Raw genomic sequence first — 18353 nt, 5'->3', positions numbered from 1 at the left:
TCACAGTTCAGAGTAGAATCCTGTTGTCATGCTTGTGATAGGTGCCAGCCTGCCCAGTTTGGAGACTAACACAAAATGTCTGCCAGACAGATCCCACACTGCAACAGCAGTGTTCTTGAATTCTTTTTTGGAGGGATCAAAAAAGGGATCTCCAGGAGTGAGAGGATAGTGTCAAGACTAGCTCCTACCTAGTCCCCTTGGCTGTTACTGTCTCTGCCTCATATTTCCTTTGTGACCTAGGTGGTGGCTCTCAACCTTTCCAGACGACACTACCCCTTTCAAGAGTCTGATTTGTCTTGCATACCCCCAAGTTTCATCTTACTTAAAAACTACTTACCTTTGTATTCTTGTTTGATTTTGTAAGCATCACAGCACACTCACTGAAAAATTGCTTACTGCCTCATTTTTACCATATAATTCTAAAATAAATAAATTGAAATATAAATATTGTATTTACATTTCTGTGTGTGTGTGTGTGTGTGTGTGTATAAGCAAGTTGTATGAAATTTTAATTTGTACTGACTTTGCTAGGGCTTTTTATGTAGTCTGTTGTAAAAGTATGCAAATATCTAGATGAATTGATGTACCCCTGGAAGACCTCTGAGTATCCCCAGGAGTACACGTACCCCTGGTTGAGAACCACTGACCTAGGGTAAATCACTTAGGGCAGAACTTCCAACACTGCATTTACAGGCAAATTGGGATTTGCATTTAGGCTCTTTAAAACTTGGCACTAATCTTTACCTGCCTCAGTTTCCCATCTGTTCTCTCAGGGATATCTTGAGGCTGATTCACCGTTCTAAAAGTACATGGAGATACTTGCATGCAAAGCACTATTTGAACACAAAGAACTGTGTTCTATAGATGCCACTAAAATTGTTTTCCTTTAAGCGGAAGCAGTAGCATTTCAACTCTGTAGCAACATTCAAATGAAAAGGGAATTCTGTTGGCATAAACTCAAGCTAGTCTCTTGCATTTTCTGAAGCTGATTAAGTGTTTATTTCTCTTTTACAGTTCCACAGTGATCCACTGACAGCTGTCAGTGCCTGCTATGAAGGAGATACTGTTATCATCTGTCCTGGCCATTATGTTGTAGATGGCATGTTCTGCATTGCTGACTCAATTGAACTAGAAGGTACATAAGACCAGCTAGATGGGTTCAGACCAATGGTCCATCTACCCGATCTTCTGACACTGATCTGTGCCTGTTGCTTTAGAGGAAATGAACAGAACAGGACAACTTTGAGTGAGTCCAGTCCAAGCTTCTGGCAGTTGGAGGTTTAGGGTAGAGCCCTATGCGGAACGATTTCTTTAATCCCGCTCCTGTTCTGCACCACAATACCACTCCCACCCATTCCCACATTGTTTCTTGCACAATACCCCCTCCCACTCACAAAAACTTAGATCCTGCAAGAGAGACAGATTTCCCCCCCAGACTATTTAAAAAAAAAAAAAAAAAAAATCTGGTTAATAAAATATATCTTGCTTAAACCACATAAAGTACTTTAACTCCTGTTATAATAGGCATTACATCTTTCTATCCCTCGCTTAAATGTAAGTATTTAAACTTTTATTTAAAAATAAAAGATAGTGTTTTCCTACAAATTACAGCAGTCAGTTCACCCCCACCATCCAATTCCTCCTGCAACATAGCAGGACCAGGTCAAATGCACTGTTATGGCAATGGGTCCTGCAGGACCCGCAGGATCCCAGTTACTCTGCAGGGCTCTAGTTTAGGGACATCTGGATCATGGCAATGCATCCCTGACCATCTTGGCTAATAGCAATTGATGGACATCCTTCATAAACGTATCTAATTCAGTAATACTTTTGGCCTTCTAAACAACCCATTGCAACGATTTCCACATGTTGATCATGCATTGTGTGAAGTATTTTCTTTCGGGGTGGACTGATTTAAATCAGCGATTTAAATCAATGTGGAAAGCCTTGATTTAAATAATTGATTTTAATCAACTTTTCCATTTGTACGTCAGTTACTTTCTAAAGACAGGTGTATTCTTATTGGCTGATATAACCATTAAAACATGTTGATTTACAGCTAATTAGAGCCTTTACATTAGATTTGGTACATCTCTTTGCTACCTAGGGCGGTACACTATAACTATTTACATTTATTTAAACAATTATATAGCTTAATATTTTCAGATTCTTATTAATTGTACGTTTTTCGTAGGTTGAATGGTGAATATTTGTGTTACTCTGCATAAGGATGGTAACTGGAATTAAATTAAACACCCAAAATAGCATATTACATTTATTTTTTTTATTAAGGAAAACAAGCCCTTAGTACATGATGTATTGTGTCATATTTATAAAGCTTGAACTCAAAAGTTAGATGTTTGCCCTATATTCTTTCTGTATTTAGAAAAGCAGCCTTTAACTCAGTTTTTTGATTAGAGGCTCGTGTATTCATCATATTTATTTTTTATTTAAATGTTTTAAAAAATTATAATTTTGATCCTTAAAGTATTTTGTAGTAAATTCAAATTTCCTTATAAACAGGGTTATTTTTAAAAGAAAAAACTTATAATTTAAATAAAAAATCTGATATTTTAGATTTAAAAAGAAAGTATTGATTTATATCCACTCTGCTTTCGTTTGTCTTAAACCTGCTGCCTGTTTACTTCATAGGGTGACCACTAGTTCTTGTGTTATGTGAAGGGGTAAATAACAATTCCTTATTCACTTTCTCCATATCATTCATGATTTTATAGACTTCTAAGTCCCCCCGCCCTTAGTTGTCTCTTGTCTGAGCTGAAGGATCCTTCTTTTTTTAAGCTCTTCTCATATGGAAGCTGTTCCATACCCTTAATCATTTTTGTTGCTCTTCTGTGCATCTTTTCCAATTCTAATATATATTTTTTTGAGATGGGGGTGACCAGAATGGCACACGGTATTCAAGGTGTTAGGGTACTACAGATGTTTGATATTTTCTGTTTTATTATCTCTCCCTTTCCTAATAGTTCCTAACATTCTGTTACCTTTGTTGACTGCTGCCACATATTGAGCAAATGTTTTCAGAGAACTATGCAGTGTCTCCAAGATCTTTTTTTTTTTTTTTTTCCGAATGGTAACAGTTAATTCAGACCCTATCATTTTGTAAGTCGAGCTGTGGTTATTGTTTCCAATGTGCATTAATTTGCACTCATCAAAATTGAATTTCAACTGCCATTTTGTTGCCCCATCACCCAGTTTAGTGAGATCCCTTTGTAACTGTTTGCTGTCTGCTTGGGACTTAACTGTCTTGAGTAACTTGGTATCATCTGCAAATTTTGTTACCTCACTATTTTTGTCACCTTGAGGGACCCTGCTATTTACTCTCTCTCCATTGTGAAAACTGATCATTTATTCCTATCCTTTGTTCCCCATCTTGTAATCAATTACTGATCCATGAGAAGACCTTCCCTCTTATCCCATGACTCCTTACTTTGCTCAAGAGCCTTTGGTGAGGGACCTTGTCAAAGGCTTTTTGAAAGTACAAGTACACTATATCATCCTTTGTCCATATGCTTCTTGACACCCTCAAAACATTCTAGTAGATTGGTGAGGCATGATTTCCCATGCTGACTCTTCCTCAACATATCGTGTTTGTGTCTGTTAATTGTTAACTATCGTTTCAGTCAGTTTACCTGGTATTGAAGTTAGACTCACTGTCCTGTAATTGCTAGGATTGCCTCTGCAGCCTTTTTAAAAAATTGGCATTACATTAGCTACCCTTCTGGTACGGAGGCTGATTTAAGTGATAGGTTACATACCACAGTTAGTTGTTCTGCAGTTTCATATCTGAGTTCCTTCAGAATTCTTGGGTGAACAACATCTGGTCCTGGTGACTTATTGCTGTTGAATCCATCAATTTGTTCCAAAACCTCCTCTGCACCTCAGCCTGGGACAGTTCCTCAGATTTTATCACGTAAAAAGAATAGCTTGGATGTGGGGATCTCCCCCACATCTGTTGTGCAGTGAAGATTGATGCAAATAATTCATTTAGTTTCTCTGCAATAGCCTTGTCTTCCATGAATCCCTTTTTAGTACCTTGATTGTTCAGTGGCTCCACTGTTTGGTAGACTTATTGCTTCAGATGTACTTAATTTTTTTTGCTGTTGTTTTTATCTTTAGCTAGGGGCTCTTCAAATTCTTTCTTGGCCTACCATAAACTTTTATAGTTGCCAGAGTTTATGCTCCTTTATATTTCTCTTGCTAGGATTTGACTTCCAATTTTTAAAGGATGCCTTTTTGCCTCTAACTGCCTCTTTTACTCTGCTGTTTAGCCATTATGGCGTTTTTTTGTATCCTCTTACTGTTTTTTTCCCTTAAATTTGAAGTATACGTTTAGATTGGGCCTCTCTAAACTAAACTATTTAAAATAGACTCCATGCATTTTACAGGCATTTTGCCTTTGTGATTGTTCCTTTTAATTTCTATTTAACCAGCTTCTTCATTTTTGTGTAGTTCCCCTTTTCAAAGTTAAATGCTAAGGCAGTATGTTTCTTTGGTATTCCACCCCTGCCTCCCCAGGCTGTTAAATTAAACTCTATTATAGTCCTATTGCCGAGCAGTTCAGCTATATTCCCCTCTTGGACTAGATCCTGTGCTCCACTTAGGACTAGATCAAGAATTGCCCTTCCCTTGTGGGTACCAGTACAAGCTGCTCTCAGCAACAGTCATTTATGATGTCTAGAAATGTTTTCTTTGCATCCCTTCCTGAGGTGACCTGTATCCAGTCAATATGAGAATAGCTGAAATCCTCTATTATTGCATTTTCTACCTTTGTCGCCTCTCTAATCTTGCTGAGTATTTCACAATCACAGGGATCATCCTGGTCAGCGGGTTGATAATCTCTTTCCACTTCTGTGCTCTTATTGTGTAAGCATGGAATTTCTATCCATAGCGATTCTCTGGTACAATTTAATTCAGTTAAGATTTAAGATAAGGTAGAAGGTTCTTGTAAGTGTGGAAGAGCCTAAAATTAATGTTAACTGGTCCATTTTCTTAAAGTAAACTGAACTGTGCAAAGGGACTTGTTAACTTCAGGAGGGATCTGTTGACTGGGAGTTTATTAACTTTTCTCTTTTCTTAAATGCCTTCACATTTCTGCAGAGGCCCTGCTGCTAGAGCCAGGAGTATGTTTCAAACATATTGAGTGGTGTGTGCAGCTGTCTGTGCCCATGAAGGATGTGAGTGCTACAGCTGCAAATGGGCCAGGATAGGACTTCAGAGGAATACATTTATCCCCAATTTTAGTATGTTCTCATGCTATTTATTTGGATGAAATCATTCAGTCACTGCCTGATTGTTTAGCTAGCGGACAGACTCTGGCAGGAGTATGTAAGGAAGGATTGACTTAATTTAATAAGCACAAAGGTCACTTGAGGTAACTTCTGTATTTAAATTGCAGAGCATTGGTTCTAAAATATAAAGAGTATACAGTATACCTAAGCCTTTGGTTCTTTATCCTCACAGTAGAACCTTATTTAATTATACTCACCGGGAAGACTCACTGTGTGTTAGTTGAATTTTGTGAATCATCAAGGAAGCTAGTTTTCCCTCGTCATTGCCAGGAGAAAGCACTGCAAAATGTACTTGGTCCATGTGATTTAACATGGTATGATCCTTGATCCTATGCTAGTAAATATTCTGCATTTTATATTTATAGCTCTTGTTAATAAGTGGTAATTCGGTCTAGTGGACTAAATTGGTGGCTACGAAGACCTCAATTCTATTCTTGTCTCTGCCAGTTGTGTGCCCTTTGGCAAGGCACTTCACTTCTATGCCTCATTTTCCCTCTTTATAAAATAGTGGTTATTAGTCTGCTTGAGAAGGGTATTCTGAAGATTGTGTACAGCACAGGTTGTATGTAACCTTATTGAAGTAAGGGACAAGTCAAGACCTTATAGCATGTTGCATTCAAATATTTGTTGAGAAGTGTGAAGCTTAATGTGTGTAGTGCACAAATTAGCAGTGTGAATGGTGATGCTATACCATATAGACCAGAACAGAGAAGAGTCACTGGCTATGGGTTCAGAGCTCTGTTTATTTTGAGGAACCAAATAGGCAATGTATACATGTTCATGATATTTTCTCAACAAATGTTTCTGTGCTTTTGAGAATGGCTTTAAAATTAAATGCTCCTGCCTTGTCTAGGATACATTGCATCCTTGTACCTCTCCCAGTAATTCCTGAGCTACAGGCATGTACACCTGTTAGCAGTTTACCAAACAACTTTAGGAATACAGTTTGTTATATAATAACCGATACATCATTGTGGGCTATTCAGAAACTGCTTAAGCTGCATTCTTTATCTTTATCTTGTCAAAACTTCTTAATGGAAAAAAGGCTGGGAGTTTAATTTCCTGCTGTTGCCTACTATATTTTCTTGCCTCTTTTTGTTTTATGACTATAATTTTCTTTTTCTCTTGTATATGTTTGATTTATATAGATCTACATGCCCATATGCAATACATCTGCAGGATAAAGGGCCTCAATAAATTGCTTTATCAGTGAGAATAGTATTGTTCTGAAATCCTGGTGGGTGGTATTTATGACAGATGTTGTCCTGTCTTTGAGGAAAATGGTAATACAAGGGGTGAAGTAGCAGGCCTACTAGAGTCATAGAATAGAAATAGCCATTATGCTTTACGGAACAAAATATATGTCAGTTTTCTTTAATAGGGACTACTCCTTGAATGAGCAAGTGTCAGGATGAGTAATCTTTGTATATGGACTTGTGTTGGGGGAAAGTTTAGTAGTAGGTGTTGCTGAAAATGTCCTAAAGAGGGGCATCAAGTAAAATCTCACTGGCTCTAATCTGAGTAGTTAATACTGTTTTGGTAGCTTCCTTGGCATGAGGGGATGGGAAAATTTGTCAAAGGAATAACACGACTTAATTGTGTAGGTACCTTCGTTTATTTATTCCAAGACACAATGAGAGTGAAGATCAGTGATTTATGGGTAAATAAAAGCTTTCAAGAATGTATAGTTATCAGTAAAGTAAGCACTAGGGAATTGAGATTAGACTAAATTTAGAAGAAACCCTACCATTTATGATGAAGCTCCTAGTTCGAGCACCCAGATAACTTTGCCTTTGCTGCAATGATAGTCTTTACCCTTCGATAATTCCATCAGAGATACTAAATGTTTAATTCTTCATTGTACAGTGGTTGAGTAACTCCAGCTGTTGTACAGTCCACAGGCAGACCTACTTTACAGAATCTTGACTAGACAAACAGCATACTGAAGAATAGTAGAATAGGAGGCAGCCAATTAGCTCCATTAGGAGCTCTCTAATGACATGAAAATCAAAAAGCAATCCTACAAAAAGTGGAAACATGGATCAATTGCCAAGGAAGAGTACAAAAGAATAGCACAAGCCTGTAGAGAAAAATCAGAATGGCTGAGGCACAAAATGAGGTACAGCTAGCAAGGGAAATAAAAGGAATAAGAAAAGAGGTTCTATAAATAAACTAGGAACAAAAGATGAAGGAAAGTGTTAGGTCCCCTATTTACCAAGGAAGGAGAGCAAATAATTGGCATTGAGAAGGCTGAGGTGTTTCATGCCTATTTTACTTCAGACTTCACTGAAAAGGTTAAAGGTGACCAGCTACTTGAGATAAATTAATATTAACAACAAGGGGGAAGGAGGGAAATGGGTAAAGAACTGGTTAAAGCATATTTAGATAAATTCAGTGTATTTGAGTTGGCAGGGCCTGATAAAATTCATCAGAGGGTGCTTAAGGAATTAGCTGAAGCAATTATCTTTGATAACTCATGGAGGATGGGTAAGGTTCCAGAGGACTGGAGAAGAGCAAATATTTAAAAAGAGGAACAGAGAAGACCCAGGGTATTATAGACCAGACTCTCGAACTTTGGAAAGATACTGGGATAAAATATTAGACAATCAGTTTGAGTGCCTAGGAGTACCCAGCATGAATTTGTCAAGAAAAAATCAGGCCAAGCCACCCTAATTTTCTTCTTTGATAAGATTATTGGCCTAGTGGATAGGGTGGAAGTTGTAGATGTAGCTTCATTTTAGTAAGGCTTTTGACACAGTCCTGCCTATCATTATCTTAAGCATACTAGGGAAATGTTGTTTAGATGACATTACTATAAGGTGGTGCAAAATTGGTTAAAAGACAGTATTCAAAGAGTAGTTATCAATGGTTCGCTATCAAACTGTGTAGATGTATCTAGTGGGGTCAAGCAAGGGTCTGTCCTGGGGCTGGTGACCTGACTGGTCATTAGAGATCTCTAGGCCACTTCTAGGCATGTTAACCATGATATCCTTGCATTTGGGTAATAATTCTCCTTTCAGTTTCTGTAGTGTTGTATGTTTCAGCTGGATACAGTGTTCATTTTCTGTGCCAAATTGTGTATTCTTGCCATGCACTGTGAATCAGCTGGCACCTCGGAGGGGTCTGTACACCAGTGGTGGGGGAAGTGATTCCATATTTCTCATCTACCCTCAGAGGTGCTGAGACCTAATTAGTTTATATCTGACTTCTTTAAAACTTAGTGCAAACTTTTTCAATATGCTTTATCTTTTTATTATGCAAGTAATAAAGGCTTTACATGCTGATACATCAGTAGATGGTTTAGCTAAAGCAGATGAGAATACTGATTCAAGTTTGTGGTTTTACTTGTATTCTCCTGGAAACGACAGCAATCAAGGGTTTTGACCCGCTTCATTTAAATACACAAGTCAGTAGAGCAATGAATGAAATTCATTGTTTTTGTGTGGCCCTCAACCTCAAAACCTTTGCAGTGAGGCAGTTGTGGTTTGAGTGAAGCAGCCATTTGGGGACTTTAACCTTGCTTGTATGCTTCAGGGGTGCAATTCCTGCCAGTTTAGAGAAGGCTGATGTAGCAGGGAGTGATGTCTGGAAAACTAAAACCTGTTAGCATGATAGAACTCAAGTTGCAGTCCTTTAACTCTAATTTTGATACCTTGTGATGTGTACGGAGCATCTGTGTCCACCTGTGAACCACAGTAACACTAAGATTTTTTTTTTTTTCCCTTATCTAAACTTTTCCTTTCAGGGTATGGCCTGCCAGATGATGTTGTGATAGAAAAGAGGGGCAAAGGAGACAACTTTGTTGACTGTACAGGGGCGAATATAAGAATCTCCAGTTTGAAACTGGTTCAGCATGATGCAGTAGAGGGGATCTTAAGTAAGTAATAGTGTTTGTCCATTTTTATGGACAATAATTACTGGTGGAATTAAACCTTTGCTACTCTGTACATTTGCATTCAATATTACACTCACCTTCATGTTGGTGCACATGACAAAATTCATAATGTGGGGTTGGGGCCAAGGGGTTTGGTGAGTGGGAGAGGGCTCAGGGCTGGGGCAGAGGGTTGAGGTGTGGGCTCTGGCGTGGGGCTGGGGATGAGAGGTTTGGGGTGCAGGCTGCCCTGGGGCTGCAGTGGAGAGAGGGGACTGCCCCCAACCCTCTCTTGCCGCAGCAGCTCGGAGCCAAGGGAGGGGCTCCTCTCCCCTGGCCACGGCAAGTCCAGGGCAGGTCCATGCTGGGGCCGGCGGGGAGGGGTGCGGCCATGCAGTTTAGAGGGAATTTAGCTGCCAAGTCTACCTGCCTCTAAAAATTGCTACATAGCCTACTCCAGTTTGGCTGGAGAACGAAACCTGCTTGCCTTACTGGCAAAGAGAACTGTCTGGGAAATAGCTGACTATTGCTGAACCAACCTTTCCTCTCCTTAGTCACCACAAACCCCTCTGCTTGCTGACAGCACATTCAAATTGAGGCTCAGCCGGATACTTCTTTTGTCCCTTCCCTCAAACAATATTTATGTGGCTATCAAGTAGGCCCATCACTCACTCTTCGTGCTGGCAGGTCAGTTCTATAGCTCTAAGCAGTCTACCTTTTCCTTTTGTTTCCTACCCTCTGACTGCCAGCTTTGTGCTATTGTGCCTGACATCACTTGGCCTCTCCTGTTCTTGTCCAGCAATCAAGAACCTGATCCCTTTGCTTCCCCAGAAAGCACTGCTGCCTGCCCTGGACTCAGGTTAATAAGCTTTTTCTCATGCTGTAAACCCTTCAGTTGAGAATCTGCATTTTTTGTAAGCAAAACCAAGCTACGTTACATGCTGTTATTTTCATCAGTCCTTGGAATATAGTATCACTCAGACAATTCTTTTGATCATCTAAGGAAAAATTAGTTCCATCTGAAGGTAAACTTATTGGGGCCTGCCCTTCTGCCTTTGGGGAAGATGCTAATTAACACTTCACGAAATAGAGGTGGATTGGAATAAATATCACTTTAAAGTGTTTAGCACCTTCATGTAGGTATTTCATATTTTATCAACTTAGGTAAAACATCTTCACAAATAAAAGGAATCAACGTTGACATGGAGAGGTTACTGCTGTCATTAAAAAAAAATCATAACTCGTAAGGGTAGATCTGAGGCTAATGTTCCTTTAATGGTTCCTTTGCAACAAAGGGCCTGGATTATGTTTGAAAGCTTGCACTGGTGTAACTATATTTGTTTTTAGTTATACCAGTGCAAACCACTACTGTAGGCAAATTTAAACTGATTTAGCTTAATTCAGAAATTTATGAAATTAAGCAACTGGTATAAGCAGAGTTTGCATTAGTTCAAGTGCCTCTACATTAGGTTTTTGCATCAGTGTAACTGAATTGATTTAGTTACAAAAATAAGTGTGTAATCCAGATCACATCCACAGGGTTACAACATGTACACTGGCATGTGAGAACATCCATGTGTGTAATTGCTTTGGTCTCAAATATACGATAAGATTTATTTTTATTGCAAAAGAACTTGTATTTATCCTGTTTTGCTGTGTTACATGCATCCCTGACTCTCTCTGTGGGATTAAGCCAAGGCAGTGCGTTACTCTGAATTATTATTCTCTTATAAAAACCATGCAATTAATGAGAGAAATCCAGCAAAGCTAGACAGTTGCCCTCTTTTCCAAGTTAGCCACTGAACAAAATCAGTTTACGAGATGACAGTTTTCCCTGGGCCAATGCCGGCAAACGTATGAAAGTGTTCGTTGACGAAGCTCTGCTTGGGTGGCAGCAGATGAAGACTTTAAAAGGTGGTAACACATGAAGAAATAAGAGAGGGGCCAGTCCTCCTTTTGTTGCAGAGCTGGATATTAAAGGCACAGGACTAGAAGAAATGACTATTCCTGTATTTTACCACAATTTTTCCAACAGGTGTCTAGTTTTGTCAGCTGTGGGCAGTAATATTGGGCGCTCCTCCTATGGACTGAGAATGTGCCCAAGCCAAATTTATAAATCACTTTATCAGATAACTGTTGTTCCCAAGTATTGGCCTATTTGTAAATGTTCACAATAATTGTATTAACATGACCATCCCACATGCTCATTATCACACATGCTTGGAGTTATTTGGCAACAGTTATGCAGAAAGTGAACTCTTTGGCTTTAAGCCCCCTGTAGATCAAAACATTTATGACTTTATTGCATTGTTTCCTTTAAATTTAGGTTAGTTCTAATTCTATTTAAATTTGCTTTAATCTTCTGAAAGTCAAAACCTGCAAATTATCCACTAAGGTGTAAAGGCAAAAGTTTAACACATTTTTGCTTGTCTGATAATTTGGATCATGTAGCATGTCTAGGGGTATGTGTGCGCATATACCGGGGTGGCCAAACTTACTGACCCTCCGAGCCACATATGATGGTCTTCAGAAGTTCAGTAGCCAGGGCGCACCTGCCAGGGCTTGAGGCTTCAGCCCCACTCCTGCTGAAGCCCCGAGACCCCCCCCTCTGCTGAGCAGAACCCCCTACCCCATCACCCTACTGCAAGGCAGAAGTCCTGAGCTCTCCCCACCTCCCCAGTCTCTCCGTGAACCACACTTTAATGAAAAGAGTCACATGTGGCTCATGAGCCATGGTTTGGCCATCTGGGCATATACTCGGCCACTTTCTGACATACTTCAGAAAGTCTGAAATAAGGAGGACAGTTGATCTTGCAGGCTAGGTATACAGCAGACATGCTTGTGGTCCCAATCACAGTATATGTGCGCCAGACTGTCACTATCCATTGTCAGACTCAAGAGTGTTAACTTTAAAGCTGTTTCGCACACTTCTGATCCTGCTGCAGCTCTGTGTGGGGCTGGTCCTGGTCCCTATGTCCCCCGACTGAGCAGCCTGATGAGTACTCAGATTTTTGGTTGGGCTGCACTGGCCATGGGGCAAGGGCTGAAAACACAACTGAGAATCTGTAGGGTCCTCGCTGTGCCCCATTTGCTTTGGCTGTCCACCTTTCCCCAGTGGAAACAAGCAGTGGGGTGGGGGTGTGTATAAGGCAGAAGAGCCTTTTCCTTGAATATCTGCCACTGGAGGATCATTCATACATTGCCTTGATCCTCCCTGGTTTTGGACTCAGATTATGCTGCTGATGTGCTGGAAAGTACTGCACTGCAACAGTGTGTCCCAGAATGTGTATGGAAATTGTTTCCATTTAACTTTTGGTGGTTTGTTACCCAGAAAATAAATACTTTCAAGAGCATGCTCGTTAAAAAGGATGAATGGTAGTGTCTACCTCGGGCTCCACTGAAATCTTAAGGAAAAAAATGTTTCCTTAACAGATATTAATCTAATATGGCCTCATTACTGTATCTATCTGGCCTGATGAACAGAAAATTCCTCTCGTTATAGATCATCCATTATACTCTCTTTTAGAATGATTTCTAATGTCGACACTGGGTATCTTTGATTGCAGGTGTTCACCAGGGGAAAACCACACTGGAGAACTGTGTGCTACAGTGTGAAACTACAGGTGTTACAGTGCGGACATCAGCCGAGCTATTAATGAAGAACTCTGATCTGTATGGTGCTAAGGTGTGAACTACCTTTTAAATATTTTTTTTGAAACAAAACTACAACTTGAATAAAAAAGCTCCCTGCAGGCAAATAGGGAATCATAATCAGGAAAGAGGATGACTTCCTTGATCCTTTAGAAAACCACCAGTATTTTCCATTAGATGGCTAAATATAATTGATGTTTAAGAAATCAGAGAATTATCTTAATCTCTTATGTAGTATGTCTCTATCGGGGGGGGGGGGGAGGACTCATGTTGACTTGCATGTGACACCGTGAAAATCAAACAATAACAAGAGTCTGTTATGAAATAACTCCAGGTGCATTCTTGGAGCTGATTCATGGAATAAGGCTGTTCTTAAAATGAGCCTCTGTTTTGTGCCCTTTAAATGTTCTTGTCTCTCATTAAACTAATATTCTTTCTCCAGCTGAACTGCCTTTTTTTTTTAACATGTTACCTATTGATTCTTACAAAGAGATGATCAAAATCTAACACTTACATCACAAAAAAACCCACTGGGTTTCCTAGGGCTGGGTGTAGTGTATTAAAGATCAACTACATTTCTGTGCATGGGTCGTGCAATCTCTTCCCAGCAGAACTTTTGTGGTCTGATGATAGCAGCATTGCCAGTGAACCATGAGCATCTGCTACCTGACTAAGCCCTATAACAGGAGGAAATAGAAGACTCTTATCATGTAGCCACTAGCTAGAGACAAGACCCACTTTGGGGTAATGGGTTACACTGGGAACTTGCTGACTCATTTATTATATGTCTCTTTAATTTACAGGGTGCTGGTGTTGAAATATATCCAGGTAGCACATGTACCCTGCTGGGCAATGGCATACACCACTGCAAGGAGGGAATCCTCATAAAAGTGAGTTCCAGATGGAATGTGCTCTGATCAGTTATCAAGATCATACCTGTTCAGATTGGTACCTGCCAGTAACTATTCTAGTTAGTTATCTCCTGATGTCACTACTTTTTGATTTTAACTTGTTTGAAAGACAAGGTATGATAACACTGATAGCAGTGGACTTAAATTCTTGTCTATTACAGCAAAATATTCCTTCTATTTCATGGCTGCAGCAAGGAAAATGGTGACTGTATTTAATTATGTCCCTTAAATACACAAATAGTTCTAGTTCTTTTGTATTTTTGTTTTTAGAGAAGACACTGTAGCTGGGTTGAAATTACCTTTCTGAGAATTTGCTACATAAATCATTTTTTACATTTGTCTTCTGCTATAGGATTTCTTGGATGAGCATTATGACAGTCCCAAGATAACCATGGTGAACAATGTGATCCATAATAATGAAGGGTATGGAGTCGTCCTGGTTAAACCTACAGTTTCCTCTGATGTAAAAGACATTGCTGCCAAAAATTCAAAAGGTATTTTTTTAACTCTAGTGACTTAATAGGAGTCTAAATGTAGTGGTGAATCTACTGTTTCTCTACAATATTTAGAAAATTCACATCATATAACTTGACAGAAAGAAAGTCTTAAACATTCTAATAAGGAGAAAAATGAGTCTAGGTCTGACTTCCCTGTAATTATCAGAGGACTGAGATTTCCCAGATCACAGCTACTGCAAAGGAATGTTTAGGAGTAGCTGCAGGTTGCATGTGTGTAATTACTTGCACTTCAATTTCACTTTTTTATCCAATGATATCAAAGCACTTGTAAAAATTTATTCTGGGCACTGGAAGCCCGTATCAGGCAGCTGGCATGATGGTCTTTCAGAACATCCTGATTACTTAGCCATTTAAAATAGGACACTTTCTGCAATAAAAAGAGTTTTAATCTCTGTTCCATCTAGTTGTGCTTGAGGCTTTTTCCATCTGGCTCCCCTCTAAACGAGTGGCTGGGTCAGTGTGTCTGAGTTGATCTTAAATGGTGTGTAGCTATTCAGTGAGGAAAAGGCACTTTCCAGTTGAGTCTTGTCTACTGAACCCATCTGCTCCACTATGCAGATCCTGCAGGACTGGAACTAACTACTTGGTCACACAGACAAAATGACATGTCAGGGAGAAAGTGGGCATATTTCTCCCACAACCCTTTCCTACCCATATTAATCCTCTGCTCTCCTGTTCCACCATGCAGCAGAAATGAGACTTGTTGGATCTAGCTTATTCCTCCCAGAGTAGTTGTTCTCCACCATAAGTATCACTTGACAACTGTACTTTCCATCTTTTATTTCAAAGAAAGATACTTGCTCTCCGTTGCAATGTCTAATCCCCACTCAGCTGCCTCTCTAAAATACTTGATTGTCTCTGAGTAATTTATTTAAGTCTCTAGATTCTTTCTTAAGCATCACACTCGTATACTTGGAATATATGGGGCGATCATTAAAAATGCATCCGGAAGGGGTGATAAGAGGAAGCTGACGAATTTTCCCCCTGAATCTTTCATAAAATATTCACGGCCGCTTTTCTGTTTCCAGTGGCAATCCTCTTGAAAGCTTATTCTTGCATTTTAACTCTTCGTGCTGGATTGTCATTGGATATCCCAGTTGCCCCTTGACTTTGTTCTTTGTGCTATATGTACTGAACCTTTGTGTTTGCACTGGAAGAATTAGCTCTTATTGGCAATAGCCGATGTAGCTGAACTATGTAATGCTTGAAACAGTTATTGCAATATGGGGAATATTTTCATTGTTTAATAAGACTTAAAGAAAACCCCTAAATTTCAAAGTATTCCAAGTCTGACACTTTAATTACTTCAGCTCCTCCAGGCATCTGCACAGTCTGTAATAACCTCATCACTGTTTTCGGATTTAGGAAATATACAGACTATCCAGTCAAATGGCGAGACAGACAATGTAGAAGATTTGGGACATGAAGAGCTACATGAATGTGCAACAGATGACTTGGAGCTCCATGAGAGAGCTGAGATTTCTGAACAAACTGAAGGCAATTATGAAATTGCAAATGAACTTGTTGCTACCTCTGTAAAGAAGAGCCAGATGCACAAGAAAAGGCTGAGTGAACTGGGAATCACGGAGGCTGATGACAACTTAATGTCTCAGGAAATGTTTGTTTCTATCGTGGGCAATCAGTTCAAACGAAATGGGAAAGGAAGTTTTGGCACGTTCCTCTTTTGACTGTCCTGACTTGCAGTGCCATTCATGTAGCTGATTTGCACAAGCTGTTATGTTCACTGCTACTTTCAGAGAAGTTAATCGGACTCATCTGCTTTCCATTATGTTGCTAGAATGTGATGAAATTCAAGAATATTTATTCTTTTTAACAGAGTGCATGTTGCACGTGTGAAGTTGCTTCCTTGCAGCAAATGTAGAAAACAGAACTCCAGCGTGGACATTGCTGATCCACAAGCTCTTCCTTTACCAGCCATGTACTTCACTTTTATTATAGTATTTATTTAACTACTAAATGTAAAACACTTTTTAAAAAAAACCTAGGCACCAGAGCGGAAGGTGGACAACAGCTGCAGCGATATAGCTCCCTCCATGCTATTTTTTAACCATGCCCAAAGTGGTTGACTTCCATTTAATACTGGCATGGTACTTCATTAGTATGTTAATAAAGGCTTTTTTATAATTAGGGTATTACTCAATCACTTATTTATCGTTAAGAAATTGGGGGTTACCAGTATTCTAGTTACAGGATTTATTAGGAAACCTATTGAACATCTGAAATTGTATTGCTCAAAACAATGTGTGTGTGCGTGTAACTTGTACTGCCTCGTGCTAAAAATCAGTGTACCCTTTTCTTTAGTGTTCTGAATTGCAACAATTTCTAAATGAAAAGGAAATAAAGTAACATGTTTGTGTTTGTTATATTTTTAGATGTGTAACACAATGCTTTTTAAGTAATAAAACATGTTACTTGTGGCATCAGACCACACTCTTAGAAAGGAATGGAGTATTATCACAAATGTAGTTTTCAACTGGAATTTTTTCTCCAGCCCATGGAAATTTTTATCAATAAAACAAAGGCAAAGCATATCAGATCTAATCCTGACCAGTCACCTCTGTGCTCCACAAGGTTAATGGAAGACAGAGGGTCAGCTCCCAAGTTCTTACTTGGTCCTAACTTGAAGAAAAACTTGCATTGACTGCCTGAGTGAGAATTTAGTCCCATAACTGCTATAGCATCTTTCTGGTGTAACTTCTTAACATTCTTTATCCTGTTGTCCTTTAAGATCTACAGATTTGCTTTTTTGTAATTTAGAATGCATGTAATGGAATACTAGCAAGGAGACCGAGGACCTGGAAGTCCCGTAAGGTGTAAAATAACACAGCTGGCTGATAAAGGGATCATCAAGTATTCTCAATGTTAGGCTCCTGAAAACTTCAGAAGATAGCTTAACACAATGTAAAACAAGAAATGAAATGCATAGCTTGTTGAAAAAGTGATGTGGGTTTGACTATTTAACACTCTTCGCTCCAACCTCAATCAAGTAGTGATTGAATACCTGAATCTGTTTTCTGCAATTAGTCGTTGGTGCCAAGGAAAAAGGAAAACTTTATAGATTTTCGGTCAGCATTCTGTTTCGCTTACTGTAATTTGCACTGTTAATAGAACTGTAGAAAACTTATTGCTGTTTCCTGCTTTCCCATCCCACCTTTTGCATGCTTTTCCACTTAAGACACACAAATTAATATTTAATTTCCATTGATTGTTACTGAGAATTGAATTGCACTCCAGTTATCTTAATTCATTAGGCACAGAGCCTTGCATTTCTGCTAGTCAACAAATATATGGAGATTTTGTCATGGTTTAAGATTATATATCTGGTTTGATTATTTTAACTCTGAGACTCAGTCGTCTATCTCTAAATAATACATGTCACACAAACCATTTTACTCTTCATGGAGGTTTATGCACATAGCAGGTGTGGTTTTATATCTAACTTTTAATCTGTATTCCTAATTAAAGAATTGGTGCAAAAAGGCTGCAGTTCTGTGGTTCTCTCCCCCCTCACCCCCCATCTCTCTTCAAATTTGCTGGTTTAGAGATGGTATTTCTCTCTTCTATTGTTCACTTTAAAGCTATCTAATGTCTGACATGTTGCCTCTTTTTTTACTTTTTTTTAAATGGGAAAATTTATGGCGGTAAACTAAGACAATATTCTCTTAACATGCTTGCTTTACTACTCAGTTGCTTTTTGTATGCCAGAGACTAGAGTTGATGCCAATGGAGGTCCATATGTGTAGTGAGAGCAAATGGGAAAGTGGAGTACTGCCATTTGAGTCAGAAGAACTTTGTTCTTTTTGCCTGTTACAGAAAATAAATTGTTAAATGGTGGGTTACTATTTGGCATCTGCGTAGTACTTTTAAACCTCAAAACACTACATAGTCCACGGATACAGGCTGTCTGACAGACAGAACTTGGTTTGCTCATCACAGTTCAATTGTCTCTTATCAGTTCATGCATGTGTCTGCCCAAGAAACATGAAAGCCTCTTTATTTTACCTTTTGGTAGCCCTCCATTCACAGCTTGCTTTCTGAGAGGTAGGTATGCTTAAACAGCAGGAAGCAAGAA

The 18353-nt window shown here is 39.1% G+C and overlaps 1 protein-coding gene across 1 annotated transcript in view; it reads left to right on the top strand.

Moving 5' to 3' along the window:
- Positions 1-18055, top strand: part of SHCBP1 (SHC binding and spindle associated 1) — a 32754-nt gene extending 14699 nt beyond the window's left edge. The window contains exons 8-13 of the mRNA XM_054049000.1: positions 1015-1135; positions 9055-9186; positions 12747-12865; positions 13635-13721; positions 14095-14236; positions 15626-18055. Coding sequence (XP_053904975.1) covers positions 1015-1135; positions 9055-9186; positions 12747-12865; positions 13635-13721; positions 14095-14236; positions 15626-15948 — 924 coding nt within the window. The 3' untranslated portion in view covers positions 15949-18055. The remainder of the gene's footprint in view (positions 1-1014; positions 1136-9054; positions 9187-12746; positions 12866-13634; positions 13722-14094; positions 14237-15625) is intronic.
- Positions 18056-18353: the final 298 nt, after the last annotated feature.

The sequence above is a fragment of the Malaclemys terrapin genome, chromosome 14 (genome assembly GCF_027887155.1).
Source record: "Malaclemys terrapin pileata isolate rMalTer1 chromosome 14, rMalTer1.hap1, whole genome shotgun sequence".
Lineage (NCBI taxonomy): Eukaryota > Metazoa > Chordata > Testudines > Emydidae > Malaclemys > Malaclemys terrapin.
The sequence above is the reverse complement of the archived record's forward strand: the minus strand, read 5'-3'. Positions and strand labels throughout refer to the sequence as shown.